The sequence below is a fragment of the Lepisma saccharinum genome, chromosome 2 (genome assembly GCF_977018435.1).
Source record: "Lepisma saccharinum chromosome 2, izLepSacc3.1, whole genome shotgun sequence".
Lineage (NCBI taxonomy): Eukaryota > Metazoa > Arthropoda > Insecta > Zygentoma > Lepismatidae > Lepisma > Lepisma saccharinum.
This window is the reverse complement of record NC_139230.1, coordinates 6,356,414-6,380,126: the sequence shown is the minus strand read 5'-3', so window position 1 is coordinate 6,380,126 and position 23,713 is coordinate 6,356,414. Positions and strand designations below refer to the sequence as shown.

The 23,713-nt window shown below is 38.4% G+C and overlaps 1 protein-coding gene across 3 annotated transcripts in view; it reads right to left on the bottom strand.

Annotated features, from left to right (window-relative positions):
- Positions 1 to 23,713, bottom strand: part of cher (filamin A protein cher) — a 361,674-nt gene that overhangs the window by 88,514 nt on the left and 249,447 nt on the right. For all 3 annotated transcript variants that reach the window (XM_083116998.1, XM_083116996.1, XM_083116997.1), the window contains one exon: positions 3,350 to 3,479. In XM_083116998.1, coding sequence (XP_082973124.1) covers positions 3,350 to 3,479 — 130 coding nt within the window. The remainder of the gene's footprint in view (positions 1 to 3,349; positions 3,480 to 23,713) is intronic.

The following is a 23,713-nucleotide window of genomic DNA, read 5'->3' as shown; positions in this document are numbered from 1 at the left end:
AAAAAGTTATACGTTCATCACGATAGTCCTGACATTCACAAACGTAGAACTCGGTAGGGAGTCTTTGGTTCATTTACTGAGGTAAGTGAACTTAGGAAGTTTTTAGTCAAATTTGGTACATAAGCGGCTCTGGTGATTGCCAATCTTCTTATCAATATGTGCCTAATGGAGACTTTCGGGGATAACCGAGACCGGGTCGTGGAATTGATCAAACCACGTTCTCTATGACACAGCACAGTGAGCAGGCGACACTTTCAAAGATGTGTGTGATATTGAGTAATAGAGTAGCCTATATGATTCAAAATTTTAGAATAAGCTATCATAATTTGAATATTCATATTAGAGAAACCTAAGGCAGTGGCCGCGGTCGCACAGTCGGTAACGCGTCTGACTACCATGCTAAAGGTCCCGGGTTCGATCCCCGGCCGGTTCAAATCCGGGAACTTTTCTAACGATGGAAGCGGCCCCGTCGCCCACCCAGCGTCGAATAACATGGGTACCTGTTTACCCTGGGGGGTAAAGGCGGTCAGGGGCGTGATGCTGATCACATCACCCCCACTCACGACCGAATCAAGAAAGTGTGGGGCGTTACCCCCTATACGCCTTCATGGCATTGTGCTATGCACAGGGGAGCACTTTACTTTTTACCTTAAGGCAGTGGATAAGGGATACATGAAATAATTACTTTATTTTGGAAATTTTAAATTGTACTCGTATAATCGAAATGGTTTGGATGTGCACTTTCTAACAACATTTTCGGGGCTGCACATTTGTTTAATCCGGTAATTTCATGTCCCAAGGTTAATCGCGACGATGATGATAGATTGTGAATTGAGGAAGTAGATCAAGTATCATGTCTTACCTAGAATTCGAACCTAGGAACCCTAGCTCCTCAGCGCGCTTTGTCAAACAGAGTCTAACGTTACACTTACGGACTTTCACAATACAAAGCATTACAAAAATGTAAGTAATTTTAGTCGAGATCTATTTGTCACTCAGTTTCCAATGAATCTGTAATCTTCACTCCTAAACAACATGTAGTGCCAAATTCAAAGCATTCCAACTTCACCAAGCGTAACTTGTGTATTTCAAATGGACTAAGTTACAATCTAGCTGTTTCTTTGGGCTCATGCCTAGAGTTCTTCGAGAATACCTACGTCGAACCTCATTAAGAATTCGTTTTAAAGAACGCTGATGCTGATGTTGACCAACATGCATTACGGAACGTTTCAGACAACTATTCTATAATTTTTCAGTCTGACACTGATGCCAAGATCGCGAGCCAAATCTTACAATCATGAAGAATGTTACTCATTTGGCATACCTTTGGAAGGAGCCAAAATAACTTCCACTTTGTAAGACTGTTAAAGATGCGCTGGTTTAGTAGTTATGGTAGTGTACTATATAGCGGGAATCCTGGGTTTGAATGCTTGCAAGGAATATCTCATCACTCACGAATTACAATCCCAGCTGTTAGCTCAGACGTAGAGAGACGAAGTGATTAACGCATGATATTTCTATTAAAATTGAAGCTTTGTTTAAGCCAATCAAGCAGTTTGGTTATTAGTCCATAAAAGATTAATCAAAAGTGCAACTAAGGATGATAAAAGGTATAATAACTACAATTACATTCCAGTTTAATTACACCCTCTCATAAATGACATGTTAGAACTGTCTCTCATTAACAGCCATTCCATTAATCTCTATTAATATTTCTCTTTTTCTATTATTTCACGTCGTTTTTCTACTAGGGTTTACTACTATCTAGGGTCAACGCGAAGATGAGACTAAATGATAACTAAAAAACTAGAGGATAGAACACACACACATGCAGTGTTTACCCACGATAAGAAATTAGATATATGTTGTCGTATAAGATTCTACTTAGTATCATCCTACTGTCAACCATCATTATAATCCATTTTTTTTATGATATTATAAGTAAAGGAATTGAAACTGTAGCAAACGTGTACTCCCAGACCCATTTCTATTAATTTCCTAAATAAATCATGGGTTAAAAAATCAATTTTTCCATTTCACAGGAAGAAATACGACAATACTATGTAATGATCTGGTTTATCGCAAGGTCCTCCTCAATACCAAAGATATGCTTAAAATGTGAAATTACGCCAGATGTACGAAAATGAGAGATTTAATGTCACTTAATCATTCGCCACAAACAAATGACTAAGTAGGAAGGGACCGTTCCAACTTCTAAATGAGCAATGCATATCGCTTGCGAAACGAACGATATTTTTCATTTTTAATTAACCAGCGAAAATCTCGGAATTCCTTGTCATAAATAAACGTTAGAATTTCAAGCAGAACGTTTCAATTGCTCTTATTTTGCTTGTATTAAAATCATTTTACAGCTTGAATGTGTTGCATTGAAATATTCGAAAATATAATGATAATACATGAAAACATAATGATGAGATGCACAAAGAACGCTGGAACGACCGTTAGTATGATAGTGATTAGGGCGCGAATAGATTTTCTTGATAGTTCAACAATCGAAAATATTCATAGACTGGTTGTCGCTTCTTGAGCAACGTCAAAGCTTTCACAAACGGGTACATTAGCCTGGTCCAAACTTCTCAAAATGTGAGAATTTAGCAGTGGGGTGCCAATTGAACTAAAAACGCCCCACAGGAAATTTGGGATCCAAGGGACATTTTCCGACCCTGCCCCACGCGTTTTTATTTTTCCCATGAGGATAATATGTGTAGAATGTAGGCATCCTCGCCAAACCTGCTCTATGACCGTCAAAGAGTCTGATCACTTTAATGTTGTTGTTTTTTTAACTTGAGCTAAAAAGGTGTGCAGAAGGTCATGGAACAGTCAGAGTCACATAATATTTAATCATTGCAGAAATATTACATTTCATGTTACATTTAACATGTAACATTATAACAAGATTAATTTTAAAAAAAGATTACAGGTCACGACTTAAGTATACAAGTCACAACTTAAGTACTTGCCTAAAAATTGTTAGGCAAGTATTTAACATCATACTCATAAAGGTATGTACAGGGTGAGTCAAAAGTCCCTTAACACTCCTATAAAATGTAATGCTGAGTACAATTGGCCATGAGAGAAACAGGTTAGGCTCAGAGGGAACCATAGTTGTGTGTGTCAAAGTTAAAAAAATAAAGTGATTAAATCCTTTGAGGGTCATAGAACAAGTTCGGTGGAGATGCCTACATTCTACTGCAGATACTTTATCTTTATGGGAATTTTATTTTAAAAACACGGGAATGTTTGCAAATTTTGGACCAGGCTACGGGTACATGGACCACACGGCATGCAAAGACTACAGCATATTCTGAAGATGCAAGGAAAAGCTTACCTGTAACGTGACCGCCTGTAGTTGGCAAGGGGATGTTACTGAGCTCGACAGGTCTATATTGACTGCTTCCCCTCGGAGCCTGCCGGGTCTCTTTTGCCACCGATTGCTTTACGTACTCTTCCGCTCCAGCCTGCAAAGAGAGAAAATATATTGTCATTTCGGAACATCAAAATGTTAATAATATTCACATTTTTAACAAACTGCACATAAAAATATTAAATCGAATCGAAGAAAGAAAGTTAAAAGAACGTCAAATTCTGTAACAAAATTGTGTTAGGTAAAAAAGTTGTGTAGTTAAATTTCCGTTAAGAAATTCAAATTAGGTAATTCATTATTGTAGTTTTTATTAAAATATCACTTTTTATAAACCTCAAGAACAAGAGCAGCTCCTGAAGAAACCATGTACATCTTAATCTATTCATAACGGTATGTTGGCAAATAAAATACTACCGGTTTTATTTGTAAAGCATTACAATGTGTGTTTATCTCGGAAAGATGGTCAGAAGATTGGTTCGTCTAACAATTTCGTCTAAAACAACTATTACTACTCTCATACGTTTTTAGTTTTACATTTGACAACCTGAAAATGTTACGTTAGAGACATTTTACTTTGTTGTCACATAACGTGCAACTGAAATATAGGAAATATTTAAAAAGTAATTGCATGCCGAGAACTTTCATCTACAAGGTTATATATCAGGCATAGAATCCGATCGAAACTTATTATTGTACTTTTTTCATATTATTACACCTTGTTTTAAATAAGATATGCTTTCAAAAAAGGAAACAGCAGAGTAAAGAGTATTATACAGTTTGTCGAAACTACACCTTCGAAAAATAAGAAAATAGCCACATTCTTAATAATAGACATGGTACGGAAAAATCGTTACATAACCTAGAAATATTTTTGTAACCTTTTGATCACGAAAACATAGGCAGCAGTATCTCAGGAGTGTAATGTTCCACGAGGGAAAGTATAAAAAGTTCTAACAAAGACAACCCTATGAGGCCGACGCTAGTGCTAGGTGGTGCAATTCTGAAGTATTTCGAGCAGAGACAACGCAAAAGATATTCGCTGCAGATAATTTGCCAAGATGGATAGTCGCTCCGATATCTCATGAGAAACAGTGCGTTGAATCTCCTCCCGTGCAGCATGGAATGCCGCAGCTGTTGGCCACCGACAGCCCAGTACTTTGATGGAACAGGGGTGGTGGCGCGTGACTCGCGTTGAGCTTGGATCGCAAAAATCTGGATCGCATCACGGGATGCCGTAAATAAACAAAGGAGTTCCAGAAATTCCACCTCGCCCCAGATGCCGTGATCTAAGCCACAGAGCCTCGGTACTACTCCATCGTTGTTTTGCGCAAGGAGTCCCGGGTTCGAATCCCGACCTGGACATGATGTTCTTTGTGTCCCTTCATCAATTTCACCATCATCTTATTCTCATCGTCGCGATTAGCCAAAAGTTGAAGAAAAGCGAAACCAAAAGTAAATCAAATTTTAATGCCTACCACGAATTCACCAGAGTAAATTTCTCAGGGCAAGATAATATTACGACGTTTCTAGGCAGAACGTAGGAAGATTGAATGTAATAATAAAAAATACTACTTGGTACTTTACAAGTTTCAGAACATTTAGTTTGCAAGGCGGATTAAGAATTCCCGGATTTTGTTGATTCGATTATTTAACGTCTAGTATGCTCATCATTAGGTTAATCACGGTGATTTACATTCATGAAGTGGATGAAACGAAAAACAAACACCGATGCATTATCCGGGAATCAAACCCAAAATCCTTGGTACTGCAACAAGATACACAACGCTAGTCCATGGGTGCAAAATTTAGAAGTACCCCAATGTGTCTCCTTAGCACGCGTAATTCACTGGTGATAGCTTATTTATAGCTATACCTTTTTACCCCCCCCCAAAAAAATAGGTGAAACGAACTGTGAAATTTACATTTTCAAAGTAGATCATGTACTAAATCGTTCCTCTTCACCTTCACAAATTATTCACATAGTATAATCTTTCATCACTCTTAAAATTGAATACTGCTCACCCATTTGGTTTTAGTTTAAAACAATCTCGGGTACTAACTTAGATTTGTCTCAATTATATATTTTTCATAAATACAAACTTACGTTAGAATAAAACTAAAGAATATCCATGACGAATGTGGCCGCGGTGGCTCAGTCGGTAACGCGTCTGACTACCATGCTCAAGGTCCCGGGTTCGATCCCCGGCCGGTTCAAATCCGGGAACTTTTCTAACGATGGAAGCGGCCCCGGCGCCCACCCAGCGTCGAATAACGTGGGTAACTGGGGGAAACCCTGTGGGGTAAAGGCGGTCAGGGGCGTGATGCTGATCACGTCACCCCCAATACGACCGGATCAAGAAAGTGTGGGCCGTTACCCCCACACCCCCTATACGCCTTCATGGCGTGGTGCAATGCACAGGGGAGCACATTACTTTACTTTTTTTTTATGACGAATGTTCATAAGGCACGTCTTACGTAAAATAAATTGAAACAAATTTCTAACCCGAGATAGTAAATAACTATGTAACACGCAAGTTTCTGGAAGATGTATATTTACTTTTCACATGAAGCACATGGCGTTTAAGTTCTCCTAAGCCCAGCTTTATAAATTAAAATTCCTTTTCTCAGATTACCGATGTTCTTGCATTGGAAAACGGCATTTCTTTAGCCAGGAACAATATTTAGTTGTATGTTGAAAGCAATTTGTAATTAAGCTGTAAATGCATTGTTCTTGTCGTTCTTATGTAGCTTAGATACATAATAAATACTTGTATCGGTCAAAACAAGTCCAAAGGGTTCAGCCTTCTTTTTCGAATTTTAGAGAAACATGTTCTTACCAAAATTTCACACAATATTGTCACTTATCTGGCAGGTGAATTAACACCTTGAATTGGTAAGATGGATCTTCTAAGAGGGTTTTCAAAGCTTCCAACTACCCTATATAGTTGAGTTCGTCTCATAGTTCTTAAAAATTGGAGCCACAACAAAATATTATAGCTGTATTATTTTTTTATTAAGCAAGTACTGTATATTGTTACTGAAACAAAAGTTTAACAACACCGTCCAATGCCCACTAAAGTTGGAACGTAATTCAGGAAGGCTTCCCTATATCATAGTTGTTTATATTATCGTCTTCAAATCCATGGGATTGGGTTCGATACCAGGTAGGGCCACATTTCAGTAGTTCAATCTCCCCCCCCCCCCAATCCCAAACTCCAGATATCTTATTAAACGTGGCATAAAGTTTTGTCGAGCTATTACCGACAAATTTAGGTCGAGCAATTTTGTGGACGAACACAATCAATTTGGATTACGACATCATCTTAGTACCCTGTTCAGATCGGGTCTCACTTATCGCACAAGCCTATAGCAACTTGGCCTTCTGACGTCAACGTGGTTTAGTTCTCTTAGCATAAATAATACATTTGCAGTGTATTTATGTCAAGAGAACTAAACGTACAGCGAAGGCATTCCCGCGCTGACATCAAAATGCGAGGTTGCTAGACGCTTGTGCGATAGTGAGATCCGTTCAGATCAGGTGGCTAGCTTTTTAACCATCAAGTGTGCCCACTTTATCCGAACAGGAGAACACTTTCTATGTTCCCTTGTTCGACGTTCCGGCGTTCGTTTCAATGGCGAGGGAACCTACGTCAAACGTTACTGGCACGAGCTTCGATGCATGAAATTGGCATCACAATACGAGCTGCCATCCTGCTAGGAGGACTCCCCGCCGTAAGAAAACGAAACAAAACATGTTGCCAAGACAAGGCTGGCTAATTGACTCTTAACAGCTCTGCCTCTCTGACTGACTCGCCGCCTGTCGGTTCCAACAATGCTGGCTGGCATTCCCTTGTCACGGCTTGAGAATGTACCACCCATCTCGCCTAGAGCAGTGTTGCCACTCGAAGGGAAATTTCCCTTTTTGCAGAGAAATTCTCATCGAATTTTTAAACAAAAAGCGAAAGGGGAAATCAGACTCAATGTTAGTATAGATTATATCAGGTTCAAATTTCGTTTCCACCGTTTGCTGCTGTTACTTCTTATTGAGTAACATACATCTATTTGGGGCATTCCATATGAAAGTGCCCCTGAACTTAAATTTTTTAAAAATTAAATGCAATGCTGTAACTTTATCCTATCTTGTAAATGAACAATCTAAAATTGTTATGTGCATAAAAATTTAAGTATTATACATAATTAAGTTAGAAGGTAGAAAGTATTTTACATATTGTTCCTTTATTTTAACTTTTTGATTCACTTGTGTTTTGTATTGTCTCTCACTCGTGACACGAAAAAACAATTAATTTCTCCTCTAACTGTTACATTTCGCCTTGAACTCCAGTAAAATATTCAAAGGTCAATTACCTTCTCTCCTTGTCTTAAATAATTTATTTTTCATCATTTGACAATTCACAGAAACTAAAATAAATTTCTTATTAATTGCCCCACCCGTGACACAAAAGTGTTCACTTATACTTGTACTAAATCTGGGAAAGTAATTTAAGGGTAGTTATGTTTAATCAACAGTGTTAAGTTTCATATTTCATTACACTGAAACTGTGAGAAAAATGTTGCTTAGCTACCAGAAGAATAGTTAATTTAATATCAAAAATGTAGTCCGCATGTCCGCAATGCCCCATTTATATTTCCATTTTGCTTAATTTACGTCACTATTCTACAACGTGGGTTAATAGCAATGAAAATGATATATGAAAAACTCGTGAACTGAGCAATGGAACAAAGACAATTGTACATTCATGTCTGACCAGGGTTACAGCCTTAGACATACGACCCATGTGATTAATTTTTTAACATTTTTCATGTACGAAACATGTGTCAGGAAACTACCACTACTACTTACGTATTATTGTTATTGTATGATTTCTTACACGAAGGGAGAAATTGCTCTAAAAAGGGAAATTTTACCCATTCAAGAGGGAAATTGTCATTGCGGCAACACTGGCCAGGAGTCGGTAGCTAATTAACATTTTGATCCGACCGGCTAGAGACAAAGGAAACATGTGTTTTCTTTTAAGAGTTTCTGCGTGGGCTACAGAGTTTTATGGTCCTCCGCGCCAATCACGGTTCTTTAACTGTAAAAAATCGTTGTGCTCTCCTGTGAAAGAGATCGGGATCGTTTCAGGACATTGAATACTATTTTTACTCGCGTCGGCTCTTTCATACGAAGGAGTTGTGAAGAACCTGAGACGCTTTTGGCAGTGTGCCTGCATGTGAGGACCGCATCCACACTTGGCAACGGGCGACCAGAGGCGATGGTACTTGCTACCAAGTGCTCGTTGCTTCATTTAACCGTTCTCTCATGACTGTCGCATGAAAAGCAAAGGAAAATATTCTGCTGCTCAGACACAAGATGTAAAAATCGCAGCGTCATATCGATGCTATGTTCTAACATACTGCTCAGCAAGCCTCCGTGGGTGAGCTTTATCATAGCGTGCTAACCCCCTGGTGAGACATTATCCTTCGCCCACTTGATTGATTGAAAGTTTTGAGTGTGTAAACACTTGGGTTGTTTGCACCCGTCAGATTATACGGGGCCCTAAAAATGAACACACCTCTCTCAGGACAAATATTTCCTTACCTATGTTAAAAATTGAGGCTGTGAAGGGGCCCTCAGCACATAATTTTATATGGACAAAACACAGGACGACACACAACCTTACAGAGGATTATACTGCCCGTAGGTCCAGACGCCAAAGCCTCGTTTGCCTGCAACATTGCAGTTACCAGGGTAAACTACGTGGAAGTAAGGTTGACATTTGAGTGCCTTCTCAGTCACCCCGTACATCGTCCTCTTCACAATCATTATAATTATTATCATCATCACTATAAATTTTGTAGTCATAAGTATTTTAACGCCACAAATATCCTAGATAAACAAGTCTAGTGTAGTGTACTGCTCAAAAACCAAGGTCTCGGATTCGAATCGCGGTCACAGAACAGATAAACTTAATAACGATTCGTCATCTCCATATTTGAGATTTACCAAACACTAAAACTAGGTGACGTAAGATTTCCCGATGGGTAAAATCATATTTAAATTGGATACACAGGAAAAAGTATAACGACATACTGGAAATTGTCAGAGGAAATCATACCCCATCTCTTTGAGCATTATTTGGCATGCTATCGTCAGCGTTTGTATTCGATAGACAAGTTGCCCTTACTCAACAGTAAAATGTGTTCATTTTGGATCCACCTCCAGAGTGAAAGTGATGTTTGTCCACGAGGGTCACCCTTCGAAATAACTCCCAAAATATATTAAAGCTCAATGACAAGGATTTATTTTCTCCATGGAACAAAATATATAATAAAGTAATAAAAAAAAATTATCATAATGCGATTCAATTTTTGTACGCAACCAAAAGATGGGAGATATACAAAGGAACTACCTGTAAAGTTATGCATTAACCTTTATGATTATGATTGATTCATTGATTTAGTTGGTGTTTTAAGTCCACTTTATGCACTGTAAGGCTAATCGGGACTGGACCTACAGTTTAAAGTGGGATCCGAACCACTATGTGCCTCTACCGGGAGTCGAACCCGGGACCCCTTGATTACAAGGCGACGACGCTACCACTGCGCCATCGGGGAGGCCCTCTTTATGATGATGAAAAGGGAATATAAAAAGAAGCAGGGTCCGGATGAGTCTCTAAACGTTCAAAGCTGTCGTATTTCAATACATTTGTTCAGTTTAGATTTTTGAAAACATTATCAAATATGAGTAGAACGTGTTGTTCTATTAAGGCAGACTGATGACAGTGGCGTGCCCAGGATTTTTGAAAGGGACGGGTTATGTACACTTTTTCTGGTAGTCGGCTCTCATTTCGCCAACTTTTCCTACCTTTGATGTTCTTTTCTTTAGGAATACTGGGCAAAAGGGGGGTATAACACCCACCAACCCTCCCCCCCCGGGCACGCCACTGACTGATGATCCTCATACTCCGACAACTTTCAACTTAAGTACTTATTTGGCACCAGTGTCTAGTATTTTATTTATACCATTTCGCGTTTCTCTTTTTAGATTATTCGCAACGATTAGGATTAACGATAAGGAATATACATGAATTAATGAAAGGAGGAATTTGAGAAGAAACAGCTTCGACTTTCCAAGATTCACTTCTACATCGCAACCCATTCATAAAATCGAATACAGACACAAACCGTATGCCAGATGTCCAACAGTCAGACGAAGTTTAACTGCAAAGCAGACTACTTACAAGAGTATGTGCAATTGTAACCATTCTATCTGATAGCAGTCAAATAATACAGTACAGTCACTCTTACCTGCGGACACCTCTCTTTCCAGGGAAACCTAGGTTCACCACCATCTCTCGGAATTAACTTGAGGCAACAGTTATAAAGGACCATCCCTGAGCATATAGAAGCGCCCCGTTGTGACGGTTTAGTGTGAGAAGAGCATCTGCTTCACTTGAGTCCAGAAGTCAAAAACCCCCGCCTAAAAGGAATCCCTCGCATGCCTTTCAAGATGCCGCTCAACACATCATTCCCCAACATAAGACAGAACACGCACTGTGAAAATCTCACGTTCTCGCTAATGTTATCTTCCAGTCTGCTCCAAACACACTTCTCCAGGCAGAAAGTGAGTAGCTGATAACTGGAAATGGTTTTAGGTGGGCAACATGTAGAGACTACACAAGAAAGTAAAATGACGTAGTTTATTTCTCCATATGAGACTGATTGATTGATTTGTTGTTTTAAGTCCACTTTATGCACAGTAAGGGTAATCGGGACTGGACCTACACTTTAAAATGGGATCCGAACCACTATGTGCCTCCACCGGGAATCGAACCCGGGACCCCTTGATTACAAGGCTCCATATGAGACTTTTATATTTTACGACAGTATGTGTGTGTTTGTTTCAAAAGGAACAAATATCACTTGTGTGCCTCCTCGATGGCGTAGTGGTAACGTCGCCACCTTGTAAGGCACACCTCAACCTGGATGGATTGACAGAAATATAAAATAAAAAGGTTGGTAAGATCTCTCCTGAAAAGAATCTATTCATTTTATCACTTAATTTTATATTTTCAGTATGCGATCACAACAAATGTATTCATGTCAATCCGTGCCCTAAATCCGGGTCTGTGCGTACAAACGGTTTTTGAATCCTGTCGCCTTCAACATTTTCAACACCAATGTCTCCATGTGAGTGCCACATTCGGCGAACTTGGGCCCACGACACAAGACTTCATTCAGTGGGAAACATACTGAATACTTGGCAAAGTGTTGTAACCTTCCTCTTAGATAACGTAAATACGTGTTATTTTCAAAAATAGAAGCACTTTGTTTAAAATTAGCAACTTTAAGAGCAAAGAACGAGAGAACCGAGAGCGGAGCCAAAATGGTGGATTTCGTGATGCACACAATAAGTGACTCACGCGCAAAACAACATAAATTGATGCAGACTTTGGGCAATCCACCTTCAGAACTGGCACATAAATTGGCATTAAGAATACAGCAGCACAATAAAATAAATATTTTGACGACAGAAACGATCTCTCGCACTCGTGAGGTCATACGTTTTTTTCAGACTTTTGTTTATCATAGCTAATTATTAAAGATGTTTGCTTACGCACACAATTATTTTATATTAATCCATTACAACTTTTTTACCGGTATTGATGTCATATTTTGCAATATTATAAATATATCTTTAAAATATTCTTAAATTTATAAGAAGTTTCCGAAATATTTTAGAACTGAATTAAAGTTACTTTACAATCTTCCGCGGGGGTACGGATATAGCGATTAAGAAACAACAAAAACTGAATGTACAGTCTCAATTAGACTTCTAATGTGTTACAGTAAACTGTAAACTTAAATCCGAATTAATTCCGTTTTCTAAAGTAAGCGAACATTACACAGGGTGTAAATTAGTGGACAAAGGTTCTCCGATATTATTAGAATGATTAAATCTAGAAGACTTAGGCGGGCAGGCCATGTGGCACGAGTGGGAGAGGAAAGAAGTGTTTACAGGATTCGTGTTGGGAAACGTGATGGTAAGAGACCAGTAGGAAGACGAAGATGGAGGGATAATGTTGAGATGGACCTAAAGGAAATTGGTAGGGATGGAAAAGAGTATATAGATCTTGCTCAGGATACGGACAGATGGAAGGCCTGTGTTGCTGCAGCCATGAACCTTCGGGTTCAAGAAGGCTAGAGAGTGAGTTAGTTAGGTTCTCCGAAACGTACAAATGGCCCCAAAAGGTACACGTAACAGGGGGGAAACTTCTCACTGATGCCTCTTTTCCTCTAATAACAATGGTTTTATTATTTCACGCATTTAAAGTGCATTAAGCAGATCGGTATACGTGTTAAGAACTTCTGGACAAAAATATTTGAATGCTGCTATTTTTGTGAGTTGGCAGTTTTAAAGAAAATAAAAGAGGAAATAGAGAATGAATTTTCTCTATATTCAGCAGGAGACTGAACGAGTGAACCATCAAGCAGCGAAGATTAATGATAATTGCAGGGTTACAATGTAGCTACCCAAGTGTATGCTCCATTCTTCTCTCATTACGCTGATGTATGGAGCAATTAAGCAATCAAGAGCCGCCACACCTTCACAGAGCAATTTGGGTTTCATTACAAGCGCGGTTTGTCTAATATTAACCTACCGGTGCGACGCCACGAGAAAAGACGCTATTGTGAAATCCTGGATATATATCGCGCATGTCCGGGGTTTGTTTTGTCAAGGCACCGTAGTCCAAGATTCGCAAAGATTAAAGAGAGGAGCGCTTGGCATTTTCCGTGTCCAGTCGGCGCGATATAATGGAATAACCAGCTCTTTGGGTGACATTTGGACGTCTCTCCCCGTCCCAGGCTCGAAGCCAAAATTTTCGCGCGTGGGTTATAAACAGGAAATTCCATTTCTGTACAGGGACCCGTGCAAGTCTGGAAGCACATCAAGATTGCGACGAGGCTCATCCGTGCCCCCGGAGCTCCCAAAAGGAGCGGATGGCCCAGTCGTGAACCCAACACTGCCCACCGCGGGTGCCTCTATATTTAGAGCGCTCGAATTCCCGCCAGAGCGAAATGAAATGAACAAGGCTGCGACCCCGTCGTTCCTAGCATTGTGAGATCTCCGGCTCATCTTACGCCCTGTCTTCTCCCATCAGAGACATCCATTTGTCACCTGCCTCTCTTGTCTTGTTTTCTGCGGCCGACGCGATTGCCATGCTACGTTTGTTGCACGCTTTGTGGGCAACAAACGCAACGCGAAACAAGCCGGAACATTGCCTTTGGTCTCTTGTAGACGCACGCCACGTCTCCCACTGAGGGAGTGTTAAGAGGCAACCGACATCGCCAGAGAATTCCCGATGATAAATCGACTTATAAAAGATGATCTTGAGTAAAATAATTTAACTGCTCAAGAAAATGTACTATACCTGAAAATGTATTACCGTTACATTTTAAATATAGGAATCTTGTAACGCCTTCAAGTATCCTAGTTCCTTTCTAGTAGAAATATCTTAGGATCGAAAGTTTAGATCAACAACGACGAAGTAATGACAATATAAAATAATAACTTCTATCAATTCATATTTGTGAATTGCATAAAATATATTTAATTATTTGCGTGCTTAGTAATACATCATATTATAAACATTCTAATAATGTTATAAATTCAAAGTTTACTTCAACATTATATAAAATACTCTATGTTTTATAATTTATTACATATTCGAAGAGTCGAAAGCTGGCGTGTGCTGATTGCAAAATAATCATGCACGCTAAACGTGACCCTACGTCAAATAAATAAGTAATTAAAGTGCTGATCATAGCCAAATGTTTGTTTGTTTGATTGATTGATTTAATTTATTTTACTTTGCTTTTCTGACACTTTTGGCTAATCGGGAAGATAAGGATGAGTAATGGTATGATGAAATTGATGAAGGGACACTCACAAAAAAACACCCATGCACAGGGCGGGATTCAAACCTGGGACCCCCCTGGCGCCGTAGTGCTCAGTCAAATGTGTCAAATTTATTTTACACTGAGGAGTGGTTCTGGGGACGTGCCCACAAAAAATCTTGGAAGGGTTTTTAACGGTGTTTAATTTCCTAAATAGTGTGTTTCACATATGCCTACCTAGCGATATGAAAGAAGTGGCAAAAGAAAGCTGATTGATCATGTTTCAATGTTAGTATTATTTCGAAAAGGTACTTCAGATAAGTTTGAATCCTCAACGCCCTCCCCTTTTGGCATGTCCTTGGTGGTTGTTATACACTCCTGACAATAAGTTTGGAATATTGTTACATTAGGCACAAAAAGTTTGGAATATTGTTACATTAGGCACAAAAAGTTTGGAATATTGTTACATTAGGCACAAAAAGTTTGGAATATTGTTACATTAGGCACAAAAAGTTTGGAATATTGTTACATTAGGCACAAAAAGTTTGGAATATTGTTACATTAGGCACAAAAAGTTTGGAATATTGTTACATTAGGCACAAAAAGTTTGAAATATTGTTACATTAGGCACAAAAAGTTTGAAATATTGTTACATTAGGCACAAAAAGTTTGAAATATTGTTACATTAGGCACAAAAAGTTTGAAATATTGTTACATTAGGCACAAAAAGTTTGAAATATTGTTACATTAGGCACAAAAAGTTTGAAATATTGTTACATTAGGCACAAAAAGTTTGAAATATTGTTACATTAGGCACACAAAGTTTGGAATATTGTTACATTAGGCACAAAAAGTTTGGAATATTGTTATATTAGGTAATAGGCACGGTGGCATATGTCGGGGAAAACACATGAACGCCCAACAAACAGACAGATGCCATGTGTTGATGCATTCCAAGGCTGTGCCAATCACCTAATGCATAATACAGTCATTCCAAACTTTTTGTGAGGAGTGTAATTAATTATTGATATAATTATTTATTCCTTCACCATCTTTGTTACAATTGTTTTGGTCTGCAAGATGATGATGATAAAACTGTAATGAAATAAGCATACAATAATAGAGTTAAATAGAAGAGAAGAATCATATGGAGCTAGTTAGCTGATTAGGTGAGGATAACGTGCACATTCCGAGAATTGTGACTAACGAAGGTCGCAGGTACGCATCTCTTTCATTCCATTGGTCCTCTGAATTAGTAGTCCTTCCATTCATGCATCTTTGCCAGCGGAGTTAACGTTTACGCCAAAGGAAGTGACAAACAACAAACTATTGCGTGCATTCTACGCGAGGAACTGCTGTGTTTTGAATGAGAAATCGCAGGTCGAAACAATCCAAAACAAAAGAGTTTAGGACGATGACAACGAGCCAACAAGCGACAACCTCAGCCAACAGAGTGGCAAATGGGTGAGGCGTTACGAAAACATATCCAAAGTGTCAGTCAATTAAGAGAGGAATTCTTTCGGCGAGCCTACCACCTCCCTCGGTTCATTGTCTTCGTTGGCAGCGCTCGCAAGGAGCAGGTGGAGTTGTTGACGAAGGGAAGAGGAAGCTCATTTGTTCAATTTGTTAAAAGGCAGCAGCCTCAAACAATGCCTCTCACCGCTGTTGTGATACTCTCAGCCGCAAACTACGTGATCAGGTTTACACAGAATGGCACCACTTATCCCTGTTGAAACCGCTTGAGTCTCGGCAGATGCTTCGAGATCCTTTTCTCTTCAACTCAACAGGTTGATCATTAGCGGTGTGAAGAATACACCAGATAGTGTTAGGTTACAAAACTGGCCTGTTCCAAATTGCAGCAATGATGTTCCCATAAGTGCAGCAGTATATTCTTGTTGATCGCAATTTAGATACGTCCAGAGCCTAATTTGCTACTTTATTTCGGAGGGTGCCAAGGGTTTTGTTTGGAGGTAATGATGCCTGTGTGTATTAAAGAGGACTCTTAGAAAGCGAAGGCACAATTAACATAATTATCAAATTGAAAAATGAAGCTTAGCAAATTAGTTGTGTGAATTTCTGGCAGGTGCAGTCAAGATTGTCTAATTAGGTCTGTATGCTTTCACACCCCACATTCGATTCACAGTTTTTAACTTTGGAATTCTACATAGGCAGTGCATTTGTTAATAGGACTTTTAAGTTTTAGGAAATTATTTATGTGCATCCTGATATTATTTTGATTGGTACCATTTCGGGGGGGGGGGGTCTTGATACCTATATACTACGGTACTCAGAATCATCACAACATTGCTGCCAGAAACCTGTGTCCAAAGAGAAAAAGATCTCTAATGTAGGTAGCGTAATTTTTCCACTGAGAATAAGAAAGTTCCAAAGAAATTCAACATATTTTAGTTTTCAACATTATAGGTTTAAATCTGCGCCTGGCCATCGCTGTTTCATTAATTAATTCTATTTCTTCTAATTATTAATCCCCTGGTAATGATAAGCAACAAAGCAATGGTCCATAACCAAATACAAACATAACGTTTCATGCAGTTGATTGTATTTATGTAATTATTCATTTTGCAACAAAAAAAAACACACAAAAAATATTTCTCTCTTTTACTAACATGCGAAATGTCATTTTGACAATATGTGGAAAGATTATAGGTGTGAATTTCATATCTAACCCAACCAGAGAAAAAAATGGTTAGCCCTGTCACCTTTGTTGCGAGCGGTTAAGGTTAGATTCCCGTGAGATCCAAAATGTTGTTGTTGGACCCAGCATCGTAAAGACAATTGTTGTGGAGGTGCTTGAAAGCAATAACAGCGGGCTCCGGTCTGCAAACCCAGAAAATCGCGGCGATGGGACCCTGTACGCTGACCATGCGTCACCCAATGAAAAGCCGATTGGCAGGCTTTGGCCGTCAAAGGGCTGTTTACGACACGAGGCGTTTACAATATTATGTCCGGTATGTACACATTACAAGCTCATTTATATAGTAGCATACCTGGTAGAAAATGTTTAAAATTTTCTTCAATTCACAGAATAATTTAATCTGAAATATTGGGATGGTCTTTGCAGTATTTGTTTTTTTCAGAAATATATTTTCCGTGGTTAAGTGTCCATACAGTCACCGGCAAAAAAGGAGACTCCTACATCCTGAAATAATCGCTTCCATGCACGATGATGTGTGTGTTGCCCGAGCCTACGGCTATGACCAAACTTTCTATTCAAGATTTGCAATACAAGTTTGCTCATCGCCGTAGGTTAGGCAACCCACATAACACCATGGAGGGAAATGGGTGTTTCAGGATTTATAATCTGTCGCGGGAATTTGTGGAAGAAGGCCGCGCATAACGGTAGAGACGGAGAACAAGCGAGACTTGTTTTCGTTCGCTTGCTCCAGAGATTCCCGGGATAGAGTATAGGTGTATCATTTTTACCGCGCTTGTATATAAAATGGATATATTATGTTGTTCAAATATGTTAAGTAATAGTGTGGGTTGTTGCAAGTTTATAATTTGTAAAATAGGCTGAGTGTTGTTCTGCACTAATACATTGAAGATGTGATGTATTATTAATATTTAAAGTATTGTCTGGCTCAATGAACCTTAAGACACTTATCAGCTGTTTTGGCACACCACCCAGTCCCATGAAGAACCACAGCAGCTGCAGAGAAGCCTCAGCCTAGATAAAGCCCAACCAACAAAGAGCCGAAAGAAGAGCACTTTCAACTAAAGTCAACAAACAGCGGCCAAGATGATTTCAAAAAGTTCTCGTTCCAAACAATCTCTCTTTTCCCATCAGCCGAAGCGCTGCCAACGAATGACTCTCGCAAACACATCAGTCACAACGCTTCCACATTCTTAACTTTTCTTATAAATTGAGTTTCTTTTAGATCCTTCTGGTTACTTTCATAGAGAAGCTCTTGTCAGGAACGACTACGGCTGAACTCTGAATGAAGAGTCGAGAGAATGGTTTGGCCTGCCTTTGTGTAGTAATATGGATCCGATGGCAATGACGTTCAATGAACTAACTATACGAAAATTTTGGAAAATTTAGGCACCTTGACATTCACTGGAGTGTGCAGTTCCGATTCCACCTACAAAGCAAGACAGCACTGTGGATATGTTATATTTCGATGTGAAGATAATGTCTTGCATATTTATTATCATTATTCATTTATTATATCAGAAAACCATTATCAATATTTATCACTATGATACTTTTTTCCAAATCATGCGCGACAATAATGTTCTGTTCTCAAATTTATCAACAGATTTTAAAGAATTTCTCATAATGCAAGTTACTGTGATGATCATTTTGGTGAATTTATTATTGAAGATGTAAGATATGTCGTGCTTTCTGTGCTATTTATTGCTTCTGAAACAATTCCCTAAACCATTCAAGAAGATCAGAATTCTTGGGTCATATGAACAATTTCTATTTCCTAGTTATTCTTAAGTTTACCAATTTGTATATTTCCATAAGACATTAAGGAAACAAGCCTATTGGATATAACATCGCTTCGTACGCTTCTCAAAGCCCTTCTCCAACTGTCATCTTTATATTTACCACAAGAATAGAAGAAAAAATCATACAGAAGAAATTTATTGAAGTGACAATACGATTAGAACAAGCATCTAGTAAAAAAGTGTTTCCCCTTACAATTTACAATTTCTCTGGATATTACGCATGTTTGTATAATGCTTCGAAGACCAAAAAGCAAAACTAAGGAGACAAGCAATCTCAAGTGAATGCTCACATTGGGGCTTTATATCCATAGCTATAAATTCTACTAATGACAATGGACGAAATGAAGAATGGAGAATAAATTAAGAAGATATTCATTCATATTAGTTTGATTGATTGATTTGGTGCTTTTAGTCCACTTTATGCACAGGAAGGCTAATCGGGACTGGACCTACAGTTTAAAATGGGATCCGAACCACTATGAACCTCCACCGGGTATCGAATCTGGGACCCCTTGATTACAAGGCGACGATGTCATATTACTTTAGAAATTTCACAAGGTGTAATAGATATCGAGGGAATCCAAATAACATGAAACAACCTTGTGCCTTTTGACTGGACATGGATTTGTCTGATTATATTTGAAAAAGGAAAAGAAAAAAATTGAAGAAAATTGGAAAAACCATAAAATTATGATATATTGTAACATGAACGTGAAATATTATCAATTTCATTTTTCTGGCTAGCGTTTCAGATTTTCTTCAATTTTGATATTGCATGTATAAACTCTTGGCGCACCGCTGAAAAATATTTTCTCCGTTCGCAACTCCGATACTCAGTTTATTTTGGAAGATGGCGATGGAATTTCGCCTGCAATTAAGAAGTTGACGCAACAGGAGGGATGACCCGCGTGGTTTCCTAATTACACCAGAAGTGAATGGATTGCTGCAAAAACAACGGACGGGCGGCGACTTCCCGCGTGACCAATTCTCCGATGCATTCGCAGGGGATGAGTCAACCTCTGGATGGCTACCAAAATGACTCACGTGTTCGGAGGATTCTTCTGACGGGACGATAAATCACACGCAATATATAGCACGTCCCGAACTATTGCTATAGAACACTCCTGAGCGTGAAAACACCGGAGATTCGCACGACTGGAGATACAATTATTTTAGCCTCTATCTACAGTTGCGAAGATCACATGTAACGCAACTGCTTAACTTTAAATAGACGTTCTCGAAATAGCAACGGAATAGAAAGTCTAGATAAGAAACAAGCCGCTTTCATATTAATAAGCCTCGAGTAACAAATTCAATTTCTGAAATTATAACGCGTCAATGTCTGTTATTTTAGTTGCCTTTTCTACCTCTTGGCATAATCGTGATGAGGATGAATGATGAAATTGATGATGTTACAAACACAGTGATAATTATATTCATTCCTTAATCAGAGATTGAATCTGGGGCCTCTGACTTCGTAGAACCGACCGTTGCGCCAAAGATGCCAGCACCCATGCGCTGTCTTTGGGCACTGGGGTTTCGAATTTATGTTCTTTATTATCATAATTAATCCAAATACTTCCTAAATAAGAAAAATTATTTAAAACACCAAGAGTGTTTAAATAAACCTGCACCTCAAATCCATATCTTCCAGTAACAAAAATATTAAATAACTTTACTTATTACTGAATCTTCAGTAAAGAACATTGGAATTAGTTCAACTTTGAAATATGAACTAATAAAACTACTTAGATTAGTTCATAGATACTTTCTTTCTCATGTTATTCGAGGCGAGTAGAATGTCGCAAAATTGTACCGATTACGACTTTACGCAATGTAGGCTACTGATTTAAAAAAAAAATATTCGTAATTCGGGCACAATAATTCATCAGTAAATAAATAGTCACAAGAATTCACTGTTGCTAACAATACGGGAAAATAATAAAATCGATAAGCTGGGTCAAATATTGATCAACAACTATGCACTATATATTAATTTATTCATATAGATTTCAGATTTTGCATTAGCTTATCGTTATTGCACTGTAATAAATAAAACCTCGAAATATATCGGTGTGTTATCAGTAAAAACAGAAGTAATTGTATTCTGTTCATTTTCTGAATTATTGGAATTACTACAAACAGTGTGCTGAATAAATTAATTCGATACATAATTCGCTATATATATTACATACACGTTAATGTATTCGCACCGCCATGAAATTACAATTCACTTGATAAAGAGCAATTACAGTTGCACATTCCAGATTCTGTATACGATATTGTTGTAATTTGTAGTGCCTTTCACAATCACAAACTTACCCTGGATTTACAGAATCACAGAGGTTTTATAAAGCTAATTGTTAGAGTACAAAATGTTACTGTAAACACCCCACCCCCAAGAGGAGATTTTCAACGGTTTACAAAATTTCACCTACACGTTGTAAACTAACTTTTCCAACTTTTTTCCTATAAAATTGGCAAACGCTTGTCTTAAAGCATACCTGGCTGCTTCTCAAAACTCCCGATGAATCAGCGAGCGAGAGAAAACCAGAAAAAACAAATCTTGTCTCGGGGCGAAACGACTGACGGATCCGGTGAGCGCCACGAAAAGATACAAACTGGAGTGAAGGAGGCTGGGATACAGATGCGATTCTGGAGAGGTCTCTTAACAAACCAAACAAAAAGGAAGCAATCTTTTCTTTTCCCTCGGGAGATTCCAGCAGACAAAGGTGCCGGAAAACATCTGCCGAGCCTCCGATGTAATTATAGACCAACCGGTGTGTACAGAAGCCACACAACCCCGATCGGAAAACGCCCTTGGTGGCCTACTTAGTTATGCTATGCTATCTTTACATTTAACTTGTAGCACGGCTAAGCAACGAACATAGGGCTTTCCACTGCACAGGCATACATCAACTAAGAAAAGACTTGCAGAACCGTGGTGGACTGCTTTTGGCAATTCTCAACAAGGAATCCAGAAAACATGCACCAATGTTCAAGATAATCCAAAAAGTTCCTTCTTTTCTAATATATGCTTTGATCTCAGTTTCTTCAACATTTCCTCGGAACAAAAAATGCATAAATCTACAGCGTAAGCCAAAATCGACAGACAAAAATGCATCAAAATCTCAATTACTTTCTGATTCTTATGTTTCTGCATTACAAAGTGGTAATTGCGTACAATGTGATAAAATGTATGTGATTACTATGTAAAAATGTCCCATTTTCAATGCAATAATTAGATATTTTTAAAAAAAGTAGCGTAAATCGCGTCACAAATATTCTGGGAGAAGAGGTTTTCGAATTTAGGCTCAACGAATATTCCCCATCCACCCAATGTGTTGAAACTTTTCAGTCAAATTATGAATAGTTTGTCTAGATGCGATGTTTGGAAAATGTTCAATGAATACGTAAACAATATCACGAATTGTATGGCCGTCATGATACCTATCACTAAATGTTCTTTATATGTTTTTAGTAGCTACCAGTATCTAATATGAGCATAGCCTTGTATACCTACTGTTCTAGCCAGTGCTAGTCAATTGATTGATTTGCTTTATTTTACTTTGCTTTTGTGCCAATTTTGGCTAATTTGCGAAGATTGGGATGAGTGATGACATGATGAAATTGATGAATGGACACTCACAAACATCCATGCCCAGGCCGGGATTCGAACCCGGGACCCCTAGCAGAGATCGTCAATGAAGAGGTGCTAGTGTACAGTAACTTATGCCTCCATTTGAATTATCATAAGTAAAATAATATATTTTTGTTGGTGGCGTCATCAGGCAGCATACACAAGACTAATGTACAAAACAATATTTCGGTGCTGAAATATTGATGTGATTGGGATAGAAACAAAAAATTTAAATGACTCCCGTATAATTCAAACATTCATTAGAAAATAATTGAACCACCCACAACATAGTTCTCTCAAATAAATTCAGCAACCAAATGGAATATATTTTACAGGTATGTATTTGTGCATTTTGTATTGTATTTAAGAATTATATATGTATATAATTTTATGTGCGACTACTCAAATATCTATAAACAAGTATTATGGTATTACCATTTTGTTATTCCCAAAAAATATGATTTTATTAAATTTAAATTTCGGTTATATTCTGTGGCTTGTCTACTTCTTGGGTTAATGGTGATGATGAGGATGAATGATTAAATGTGTGGAGTGGTAAAAAAAAAAAAACATTCATGCCTTAACCATGGTTCGAACCTGGGGCCGATTGTTTCATGTCGCCACTCCACCAAAGCCAGCAGAAAAGTGGGTGAAATTCACATATTATTTTTCTATTTTTTTAATGTGATGTCACATACGTTAACCTGGTTCCTCTCTTGAGATTCTATACATACTTGAGTGTTTTCAGCCAACAGTTTTGGATATATCATTGAGTGTGTTTCGCTGCAATATTTTTCACTTATCTTATTCCACAAGAAAACTCAAAACCTGTGAAAACATGGGGAACACAGCGCAAGAGATTTTTAAAATCCATTTCAGAAGAGCAGCACCGAAGCAAGGAAGAAAGAAAGAAATGCGAGGTCGGAAACCTCGATTCCAGACAAGAATAAATCCTGAAATATCGTTCACAGCCACGTGGAACTTCGTCTCTTCTGGGTTCTATTTGTTTTTACTGATCGTGCTTTGAACTAGATCAATCCTCGTTATATTTATGTTTGGAAAGGAAACTCGCAACGTGACTGAAACTTCCGCATCGGGCTCTGATCTACAACATTCCATTGTCAAGCTCCTATTTTAACGTACATCGCTGACTTAACTTCACAAAGCGATACAATAATGGTTTTTGATGATAAAATCACCTTTGTCCTTTATATATTTCAAGCGACATTTACAAGAACTTTACATTTACTTCTATAAAAATACTTAAATACTAAACGTTGAGACGTGGCCTTTGCCTAATCCCAAATAATCTT